The 12,173-nt window shown below is 40.7% G+C and overlaps 1 protein-coding gene across 1 annotated transcript in view; it reads left to right on the forward strand.

Annotated features, from left to right (window-relative positions):
• Positions 1-852: 852 nt before the first annotated feature.
• The window catches only part of LOC117456552 (transmembrane protein 132C-like), a 163,238-nt gene continuing 151,917 nt past the window's right edge, over positions 853-12,173 (forward strand). Inside the window, exons 1-2 of the mRNA XM_071204977.1 lie at positions 853-1,193; positions 1,570-1,776. Of these exons, the coding sequence (XP_071061078.1) occupies positions 1,154-1,193; positions 1,570-1,776 (247 nt within the window). The 5' untranslated portion in view covers positions 853-1,153. The remainder of the gene's footprint in view (positions 1,194-1,569; positions 1,777-12,173) is intronic.

Raw genomic sequence — 12,173 nt, forward strand, 5'->3', positions numbered from 1 at the left:
ACTCAAGCAGTAGATAATAGTATTATCATTAAGTCTTAATGAAGCCACAAGCATTTTTTTACATAAATCAGCCTTGTTCAGCCCCCAGATGTTCTGAAGCAGACTATATTTCTGCAGTACTTCCTCATGTCTGAGCCGTGACTCATAGAGCTCACTGAGGGCAGCAGCTTGCAGTCAGAGGCGCCCCATAGATGGCACTGTTGGTTCTCATGATGGACCCATGGCACAACAGGTTGCACAGCTCCTCTCCTCTCATCCCTGGACTGGACACGATCCCTCCAGCCTGGGTTATGGGAGTGGTGAAATAAAAATGTAATTTTCGCTGTTTTGATAACCACTTAAAACTGATAAGGGTGCCAGTTAATCATGAAACTTCCTTATATGTCACAACATTCAGATTGCATATTAGGTTGTACACTATTGTGGATGTAACAGGAAGCTCCATTTATCAAAATTGCCTTTATGTTTAGGCTCTGTGTCTAAAAATAATGCAGTTTAAATTCATGCTGTATACGACTTTACCTATACTAAAGATGCAAATCTGCAGTGTTTAAATTACGAAATATCTATGTGTAGAGTAACCAAACCAAGTCCAACCAAAAATATATTTACACATGCGGTGTACATCCCCTTTCTAATTTCCCATCAACTTTTTTTTCCTAACATGTTTGAGACTTGGATACAATTTGAAATCCCCATGTGATATCACCGGGACTTAAGTGGCACAATACTTGCTGACGTGACGCCCGCAGACCCTCTAATTTGCCAGAGGGTCTGCGGGCGTCACGTCCCCCCCCCCCCCCCCCCAGTTTCTGCACCAGCCCTCTCCGTGTCCACAGCCACAGGGCGCAGAGCGGCAACAGATCCTGGATCAGCTTCACCACACCGCCAGTGAATTGCGAGGAAAGTTGGGGGGACTATTTTGTCAGATATCGGATGTGTTTACATGTCAGTTGCCAGATGATTTGGATCGATGTCAATCCAGCACTCTATGAAAAAGAAGAAGAAGAAGAAGAAGAAAACCACAAGCCGCGCGTGTCATGAGAGCTCTTGGGAAAACTATGATTTTAGAGGACTTTTTTTGCTCTTATCATTGATGAAATGATTGCAGCCTGATAAGAAGAGACGGGTGTGTTTTTAATGTCAGTATTGGATGAGACAGCGGCGCCGTATCCTGTGCAATAAGAGAAATGGTAAGAAAACGCCATCAATGTAACTCTTATTTCCATTTAAAGATGTTAATGTTGCTTGTTGTAGCTTAGTGGTTAACCAGTGTGCAAAAGCCGAGATACAGAGGCACGAATTATACAATCCTTGATATGTTCACGTGCTTTTTTTTTTTTTAAATTGTTAAACATCCTGGGTGCTGTAGGGTGAGACTGGTGACAGACGGTTTGTTTTACGCACCCGAAGGCACCTGTTTTATCCTCACAAATTAACAGTTCAATCATGCACAGTGCGAACAATGCAAGAAAGAGCCATGTGATAAGTTGATTTAGTATGTGAAAATCTATATCAATGTGTTTGTAGTGAAAGATATTGACCGTGCGTTCGTTTCTGTGATGACAGGTGGTGTCGCACGGAATACAGCTGTTTTTTTTTTAAATGGAGAACTGCTCACAGAGGATAAATTACGTGCAAAGTTGTGCGGCTTTCTGCTGAAGGAGTTATCCAGCGGCATCTCCCCCCCCCTCCCTCGAATAAACATGGGTCCAAGGCGAGGCATGGGACTGTTTCTGTGCGTGGGAATCACCGCGCTCCTCTTCCTTTGCACAGGTAAGACCCCAGAGAAACCTTAGCTAATGTCAACGAGCGCTTCTGTTCATACAGCCCGAACATGAATTATGGAAATTAGTGGTAATGGTCACATAATAAGAGCCACTGTAAATGCATCGACCTTTTATAGAGTGATTTTATTCAGTGTGGAATATTTTATGAAATGCAAATGTCTTTACGAGACATATAATTAGCTGTAAGCTGCTGTGGCAGAATACAAAATGACTTTAATATTAACATGAATGAACTGTGACAGTTGCCTGCGGAGTGTGTGGTTTTTGGGGTGTTGTAGCTGCACTTTAATGGGATGCAGTGTGTGTGTGTGTGTGTGTGTGTGTGTGTGTGTGTGTGTGTGTGCGTGCGTGTGCGTGTGCGCGTGTGTGTGTGTGTGAGAGAGAGAGAGAGAGAGAGAGAGAGAGAGAGAGAGAGAGAGAGAGAGAGAGAGAGAGAGAGAGAGTATGGCACTGCGGAGCACCAGAAACAACAGGCTGCAAACACAACCCAGAAAAATATGCACTAAAATAGTGCATATTTGTGCACGTTTTTAGCAGTGCTGTACTTTGAAAAAAATTGTGTGTTTGTGTGGCGGAGTGGTGAGGGTATAGGTGTTCAAAGTCGGTTGCGGACAACGCCACCTGGGGGAGTTTCGCCCGCAGGAAATTATAAAGACTAGGTCTAATACTGCTAAGGACAATCAGGTTCGTTTTACACCACGGGCAGAGACAGTTTTAAGGGTCAGAATACAGTTTTATTTATAACTATACAAAATATCTAAAAACACCACACACATACATTTGAATAAAATACCCACTTTGGGGAAACGGACAGGGCTTGGCTTAGCAAGGCGGCAGTTAACAAAAAGGGGAGTAAGGGGTCCAAAATAAATCACCCGTGACATGTGGGTGAATTATATGTATATGTGCGTTTTTGAGTGTGTGTACCCGTATGTACACATTCTTGGGTGTTTCTGTGTAAATACTTGCCTCTGAGAGTGATGTTTGGATGTTATGTATGATTTTGCAAGTTGCGTGGGCTTGCGCAGACCTGCAATCACAGAAAAATGCATATGTTTGAAAAATAGGTGTTTATCCCTTGCTGTTTACCTGCCAATCAAAGGCAATTGCAAAACATCTTATCATTTCGCTATACTGTGTGCATTTAGTGTAAACAATTTATTTATTTGTGTAGATGTGTCCATTCTTCCATTTGTCTATGGTCCCATATCTTTTTGAAATGCTATCGTTGAGATCTGGGAGATTTAGGCAGCCTCTCTAAACCATGGTCCATTAGCATCAATAGCAGTCAGATTAAATGACGGATTGAAAACAAACATTTCAGCCATATTATCTAAAGCTTTGATTTGCAGAAGTGGTTGGGGAAGCAAAAATATTTGCACAAGGAACAAATAAACTGTTATAACTTTATAATAACCAGGAGAAAAGCCACATTCAAGATTTTTTGCAGTTAACCTGACAACCTTTGGGTGACAACACTGTGTTCAATGCACCAAACCATGGAATGGTCCCACACATAACCCCCCATTGAGGCTGGCCAAGTGAAGTCAATTTTATTTTTACAGGCCAATATGACAAATCACTCATTTCCTTTAGGGGGTTGACAATCTGTACAGCAATCAACCCCCTTTGTCCTTTTATGCCCCTTTCACACCAACGTGGTTCCAGGGCCGGTTCGGAGCTAGAGCCTGATAAGCACTGTTTTTTCCTGTTCACACCGCAGCAGAGCCGTCTCTTTTCCCCGAAAACCAGTTCTTACCAAGCTCCAAGGAATTGTCGGTCTAGAAGCAAGAACCGCTTACATCGGAGTCGGAGGCGGGGGCAGGGGCAGAGGCGGGATCAACCTGAGCAACAGTTTATGGCGAGTGGCCTACGGCAAATACAAGTTGTAACAAGCAGTAGCACTGAGCAAAGTGACTAGAACGCAACCACACACTTTATAAAGTCAGGTAACACTAACCAGGCTTCTTGCGATTCTGTTTATTTGAACCTTACTTTGACTATCCGTTCGCTGTTATTGATCATTGTGGAGAGCAGGCAGACATTTTGTTTTGTATTATAGCAGCTATCGGATGGAATCAATACATGGGCTGCACAGGTTGTGCTGTCGGACTATCACAAGTAGAATCATAATGAAAAGGTCAAATGTGCCTGTAGAAAACGGCTTATGCCACAATAGGATAGCAACAAGTCAAGATAGTCAGTTTAGCTTCGTTTGCTATGCTAACATCACCCATTTTATACCAAAGAAACTTTCATAACAGCGTTGTGATTCCAAACAGCGGGCAGCACTCGGTAAATGCCGCTGAAACACATTAATAAACAATGAACCACGGCACTCCCCCATTGTTGTTGTTGTGAGCGCCGTTGGGGAGAAAATCAGCGACGTAAACGGTGACGTCATGACGCAGTCGCGGCAGCACCAGTCGGGCTCTGGGCGGTGTGAACAGAACGGGGGCTGAAAATAAAAACCGGTTCCGAACCAGAAGAGCGCAAGCACGGAGCTAGAACGGGAACCGCGTTGGTGTGAAAGGGGCATTAGACACTCACTTTGGTTGAAGAAAAACCCTACCCCCCAACAAAAACGATTTAACAGGTCAGAAATGGAGAAACCCTTTAGGAAAGGAACTGAGGATGTATCCTTCTCCCAGGATAGACAGCCATGCAACTGATCTTGTGTTCAGAATAGTACCAATGTAATAGAATACAGTCAATCCACATGACCAAAAGGATGCATAGAACTCGAACATGAACATGAACATGAGTGTGTCTGCGACCTTCCAAGCATGAAGGTTCAGACAAAAGCTCACAAACACTCTGAGTGCAGTGAGGCCTCCCACAAGAGAACAGCAAACGGTTAATGACTCTGGCCATGGTATGTGAACCTGACAGAGAGAAAGAGACAGAGAGGCTGAAAGAAGATGAATATCCAGGAGGATGGAGATCCAGATCTGATAAGTGGAATGAAACACAGACAGAGAGAGTCTCTTCTCTGGCTGGTCCAGCACGGAGAAGCACGAGTTTAAAGAAGGATAGAGGGAGAGGGAATGGAGACAGTGAGTGAGTGAGAGCTGCACAGCTATGCTTGTGGGACACGGTGGCTTTCAGGAAGTTAATATTATTCTCATAACAAACAAGGACTCTAACTAACTGGCTTAAATAATACATTGAGACTGAGACTGACCTGCCAGCTGGATAATGAAAGAATAGGGAAGTAATTGAAAGTTAAAGCAAAGAGATGTTTAAAAGGCCACAACAGAATTCAGATTTTCTTTGGAAGACTATTCAATAAGAAAGGAGAATAATAGGAAAAAAGGTGTTATTCACTCTGGGGACAGACAGGAACCCTGTACTCTGAGAGAAGAGAGTCCTAATTTTAGAGTATAAGATATAAGGAAATTCAGGAAAGAAGGGGCTCGCCCATTTACAATTTTGTAAGTCAACTCAAGCCCCTTAAAGTCTGATTTGAAATGGTCAGGAAACCAGTATAGGAAAGCTAAAAGCAGATGTAATGTGGTTAAAGTTCCTAGTTTTAGTTTGGAGTCTCGCAGCATTCTCAGGCATTGAAGATTTGTAGTACCAGAACACAGTAGGCATCAGAGCCAAAACATACAAATAATTCAGTCTGGATGATTCAAAGGCGTGAATTATGATCTCTGCATCAACAGCAGATTTAAAAAAAAAAAATCTTATTCAAGCTACAGTATGTTGCGTAGGAGGAAGAAGGTGATCTTGGTGATATTGTATGTGTGGATCAAAAGAGAGGGTTAAATTGAACGTAACACCAAGATTGATCTTTGGATTTTAATGAATTAAACTATCAAGAAACAATCTCTTAATTAGTGAGCTGTAGATGTGCAGGTGGGACATTTATTTAACCTTTACAGAGACATGCAAGCAGTTTCTTTTTGTTGCCAGTCTTTGTCCTAAAGCTTTCTTCTCTGACGTAGTCTTCTTATCTAATTTGTGTTTTTATCAACCATCTACCTATTTCATAATGTAAAAGAGTGAATGTGTTACTCCAGTGTTAATTTGGGAAGTAAAAACAGGGTAAATACTGGCCCCAACCTACTAGATTTGTACAAGCAATAGGCGGAAATATGGGGTGAATATAGTTTATTGGAATAATTCCTTAAAATATGAATCGGGATTACAAAAATATCAGGTGAGTGTGTCTTTTTACTAGGCGAAGTACACAGGTTGGAAAAAGATGGATCCATATAGCACTGGTTATATAGTCAGCCACTTAATCTTTACAGGTGAAATTGCAGAGGAATACAAAAATATTCCATCCTGTCAGTCAACCCCCCGGGGGGGCAACCCCTCAGAGGATATTATAACTCTCCAGCCATCTGATTGCTTTCACCGAGAGGTTCTAGGTTGTCTTTTTGAAAGGCTCACTGACAGGCACATACTGTAGAGGATACCTACACACACACGTTCTGTCAGACTGGCCATCAGGACATTTGGACATACTCCATATAGCCTGGTATGCTATAGGATGGGATGCATTTTTTATTACATTACAGATTGGAGGATTGTCATCTCTTAGTCATATAGAAACAAAGTTTCAGGGGTGAACAACTGCCCAGGAACTATTTCACAGTGAGCCGAACTTGTAAAAGTTTCAGAATTGGAAAACGTAATGAATTTATTAACACTGCACCAACCAAACGGATCATTCACATTAGTTTGGGCTCAGAATATGGCAACCCAAAATGTCAAAAGTCAAAGTCAACTTTATTGTCAATCTTTCAGTTTGTGTGTACAGACAGAGAGATCGAAATACCGTTTCCCACAATCCCAAATACAAAAATAAAAATATATATAAAAATATGTATAAAATATGTATATCCTATCCTACACAATCAACAGACACATTTATACATATGCACATTAAGATAAAAGCACAATAATCAATTTATACAAAATAACAGTCACTTCAATATCTTTGGGAATGTATATTGTCTGTACATTGAATAGTTTTACTCACCTGGTAATGTGAGTTGAATGCCAGGGATACGGGGCGCTGTGCTTAACAAGAGTGGGAGGATTCCTACTCAAAGTTCACCTGCTTCACCTGTATGTGTGGGCACCCAGCAAGAGCGCATTGCATGGGGAGGATAGTTGAAAAGTTCCAAAACCAAAACTCATTTAGCCTTAATTTAATAATAGCTCTCTTGGTTTCCCTCTCACACACACCCAGACACACACAAAACCAAAATCACCGTAGCCCGAGGCATTCGAGAACAACTGGTAATTTAATATGTACTGTATGATCAGCGTTTAGGAGTCTTAGCCCCAGAGTTGAATTACTTTGTCAGAGTGATGTAGATGGCAAAGTACTCTAATACAACCATTGTTTATTAAACCCTATTGTTAATAAACCCTATAGTGCACTTTTTTTCCAATCTGCAGAATGTCCAATTATGTGTTATTCAAAGGTTAGGGAGCTAAATCACTTGATCAATCTTAAGGAAAGATTGTGGTTAGGATTTATTTAGAGGATGGGAAGTCAAAACGCTACACGTTTATCAAGCATCCCGACCTGCACACCCACACTTTCTGCCTCTCAACATAAAGGGCTCCTCCTGCATCAGAACTGAGTGTTGGCAAATTGTGAGGTGTAAGAACATCGTTTCTAGGATACTGGGTTATTTAATGGTACAATTTCCAATGGAGAAAAAGATGCTGAGAAACTGGAGCAACATACTCCTGAATAGTCGAGACTTCAGTTATTATACATAAAATATGGAGAAACAGAGACGGAAAAAAGGAGTGTTTTGCTAATATACACAGCAAAAGTCTTCTTTATCCCTAGTTTGTCATCGAGTTTGTGTCACTGTTGGACCATGTCTTCAGAAACTGGAACATTTATACTGTTTCTGGGGTGATTCTAACCACTTCAGCTTTATTAACGGCTATCTTGTTGAAAGCCAATTCAGTTTGCAATGTTTGTTATTCTGATTAATTTTCTTTCACTTGACAGACAATTCATTTAAAATGCTTGCCCCATCTTTCAAAGTAACATTTTCCATTTGAATCGTTTTCAAAATCACCATGAATGAACTGGGACGGAAGTAAATTCAAAGCTTCAATCTGGTAACAGGTCAGATCTGTATTAAAAAAGAACAGATAACAAACAAATATTCTGAATAACCAGTGCAGCCTTGACTGGCATCTGAAAACCCTTTGAGGCTGCGGGGGATTTTACACGACCGAGGTCATTCTTTGAACTGTTATACCTCAGTTTTTACAGCAATTGTTTAACAGTAGAAAAAAGATGAAACTTAAAATATGCCAATGTTAGTGGAGAGGAATACACATTAAGGCTCTGAAATCAAAACTTGCTTGGAGAGCAAAGTCTCATGGGATATACTTGTTGGCTGTGAGCATCTTCTGCTTTCATTCAGGGGAGAAGGGCTGGCTCTGTACTTCTGGGCAGCAAATTCTGCTCAAAGTAAAAGGAGAGGCCTATAGAATAAGTAGAATAAGGCCTATAGAATAAGTAATAGTTATTACAGTAGAAGCTGTAATAACTATTACCATAAAACGAGAACTTGGATATGTCACTTGAGGCCACGACAGGGAAGCCAAAATTAAGTCTCTTAAACACCGTGGGTTGTTCCCAAAACAGAATAAAGTACAAAGGCAAAGTCAAAGTTTATCACACTTGAAAGAACACATTTTGTTCATAAAAGCAAGAGCCCTCTAGAAAAACACACATATAATAATAATAATTTTCCAAACCCAGTGCACAAAATGTACTAACACTGCATGAAATGTTGTATTATGGGATTACACTCTATTTTATTTTATCCGAGAGCAGTGGAGGAAAAGCTGAACCAGGGAGCCTTATGTCATACTATATGTGTCATAACAACCAAACACAAAATCATATGAATTGTTAGTAAAAGGTCATGTAATGAAACAGCGTCGAGTAAAAATGTGACCAATTTTCTGGTGCTTTAAAAAGCAACCCTATTCTGTAGTCTGTAATAAAGTCAATTTAATTAGGTTTAATTATTTAACAGACCCACTTGTAGTTCTATGAGGACATGACAGCCTTGTTAGTATAGGGGCAGCTTCTCATGTAATCACTGAGTTACAGTGTTGAATTATACCTCTATGATGAATTTCATTATAGTTCAATCTATTCAGTACATAGGTCAAACATATAGCCCTGGAACACAATAAAGCCTGAGCTTATCCCAATGTAACCAAACATAATCATTCATTTAGACATATTTGACTGTCAACCTTGTGAATAGAAATCCAATATTCCCTCCCATTTTAGCTCTGTTTTGGTCTCCACCATCGCCGGATGAAATATCTGGGTTTTAGAAAGCCATGTGCGGGGAAGCCTGCCATGTGTATTTTGTGGTATTGAATCAGTTGCCTGATACTGCTGCAACAAATTGAGGACGATAAGGCTGGACATTGAAAAGCAGAGCATAAAAACTCTTGGGGAAAAAAACCTAGACCGCTCTGAAGAACATATCAATACTGAGGGATCCATTTTTGACTGTTTTTCACTATGAGCAGCGCATTGCTCAGGGCAGACAGTTATTTGATCCATTGTCAATATAAATATATTGATATGTGCTGCTTCAAAATCAAAAGTAAACAGACGGGGGAACGTTTGAAAAAAATCAGTAGCTCACCATGAGTTGTGATTCAGCTATTTACTCAGTGTAATGTTTGTCAAATTATAGGAGAGGTTTTTTTTTGTTTTTCAAGGTCCACAAGTACAGATGGGTTTATAGTTATACATAACAATGTTTTGCCAAGTACATTTTATAGGTATTTCTTACTGAAATATATTCACTGCCAATGTTGCTTGGGTAAATATGTGCTGTGTAATACTTTTACAATACAAAATAAATAAATAATTCTCTTAAACGTGCATAATCAAAATATAGGAGCTGTTTCAGTCTTGGCGTTCAATTATAACATGTACTCGTCATGTTAATTTGAAAAGGACAGCTTTATATTATCTTTCTGTCAAAATGCTCTTGCTGCAATTAGTAGTGCATCAATATAATTTCTAGGTGACAGGGTTGGGTTGAAATGCTTTCTCCCCTGACAGCAGGAAGTTCATGTAAAAAGCCTTACCATGGCAACCGTGGAAATACAGTATTGAACACGGAGATGGAGAAAACAAGTCAGTAGTTGATGATATACAGTATAAGGAATATAATTAGAGTTGTTTATTGCACTCTCCTTAAATCCTGAGTGAATCTGTAATGGGAAAATGAATTAAACTCTATCATGGGCTTAAAGTATATGAGTTATGATGACCCAGAAAAGCAGCTCTTCTTAGGTTTTTTTTACACGCCTTTTTTGGAAATGAATCACTTTTAATGGATTCATTGGATTTGAAGCACATCTTGGCCTCCTGCTAATAAATCCTTTAAAATAAATCCACCTTGTAGACCTTATGTCTTTTGGAAAACGCATTGAGCATCCAATATTAAAATACGAACATATTATACCTCCAAGGATTTAATCATTTCATATAATTTGATACAAACAGAAGTAGACTTTCGTAGTGTTATCTCCGGGATACAGACAGAGCACTTTGGAAAAGATGGCTGTTTCATTATATCATAAACAGTGGCAGGCATTGAGAGTGACTAATATGGATGGCGAGGTTTTGTTCACTCTTATTTAGCTAATGGCATTAGCTGATGTCATTAGCTGTGTGAGTTAAGTGATTGATAGCAAATGACTTTGATGATGTACATTGACTGTACTGTAAGGACGTTCCATCACTTCTCTCTGTGCAAGGAATTTAAATGACAGGCATAACGCTGCACTTAATTTTTTTCTAGATGTGGGCGCTCACTTAGTAGTGCAATGGATCATCATAAAATGGCTGTTTACAAAAATGTATTCCTAGTTTTTTGTGCCTTTTGCTAAAAATGTTGAGCAATAAATGTAATTTTCCCATTGTTACATTAATAAAACATATTTACAACATAAACTTCCATCTTCACTGAAAACAACCTCATTATATTTAGAAAAAGACTGTTTTGGGTTAAAAATATTATAAAAATTGGAAAGATGTGGTAGGAATAAGTAACTAACTACGGAATTGCCGTAACTTAGTACAAAAGTTATTTGAGAAATAAATACATTCTGCTTTCATACAAGACTTCAACAGAGGTCTCTTGGGTAAAAGTCTGGTGGATTTCGAGCCATCCATCCACCCGTTTAAACTCTTTATGTTTTCTGTTTTACAAAAATGGATTCGGCTAGATAGAAATTAATTTGTGGAATACATCAATACAAAATACAGTAGCAGGCAAAGCTACCTAGGTTCTCATTCATAACACTCCGTTCGATTTCTCACTATGGGATGCGCCTCAACGCGTATGCAAACAGAAGCATCAATCTCATTACGCCAATCCTGATTGGCTGGTGATCTTGACGTCAACGTCAGGGAATCCACCCACCCTTTAAGTAGCTTGTGCTACGACGCAGCGTCATTCAAACACCTCTTCTCGCTTCAGAGCACATCTCGATTTATCAGTAACCGGGCTAGCTTAACGGTCCACAGACTGAACCCAAAGCTAACATTCGGTCGACGGGCACTTGCCGGTTACTTTTTTGCTTTGCAAGAAGACTGAGCAATATTAACACACCAGTTAATATTGTAATCTGCCTCGCCGTTCTTTCTGTCGAAATAACGGTAAGGTTTGATTTTTTCTTCAAGCTAGTAACATACCTGTTGCTAGTTTGTTCTTCCCTCCACACCGATACCACGGTAAAGAGGACGTTCTCTTTTCTCTCTCACACCAGAGAAGACAGAGATAAAAAAGGTATTAACACACCAGTTAATATTCTTTAAAGAATCAAATCTATTTTTTTCCTTTCGGACTAACGGCAAGGTTGGATTTTTTCTCAGTAACGTACCTGTTACTAGCGTTTCCACTCCACGCCGACACCCCGGCGATCGAAGATGGACCCTTCTCTCCCTCACACCAGAGGAGTCAGGGACTCGGAGGCTCGGCTATGCGGCTGCGGGTTTAAGATTTCAGGCACAGACTCACACCAGGTCTGCTCGTCCTGTCTCAGGCTGGAACACGCCCGGGAGGCTATCGATAACCCCGGCTCGTGCGGGCATTGTACCTGCTTCACCATGAGGAGCCTCCGCCGACGGTTAGCACGCCAAACTAGCTTGTCGGGACAGGACCCCCTCATGTCCGCTGATTCGCCGTCCGGCAATCAAGACATGGTGGCGTCCACCGCAGAGATTGAGCCCCGCGCTGTGTCAGACTGGGGCTCAACAACAGCGACAGCCGCTGAACCGGAGCCCCACGCCGTTTCAGGCTGGGACCCGGTGGCGACAAGAGCCGCGAGAGCGGAGCCCCGCGCTGT

This window comes from Pseudochaenichthys georgianus, chromosome 12 (genome assembly GCF_902827115.2).
Source record: "Pseudochaenichthys georgianus chromosome 12, fPseGeo1.2, whole genome shotgun sequence".
NCBI classification, from domain to species: Eukaryota; Metazoa; Chordata; class Actinopteri; order Perciformes; family Channichthyidae; genus Pseudochaenichthys; species Pseudochaenichthys georgianus.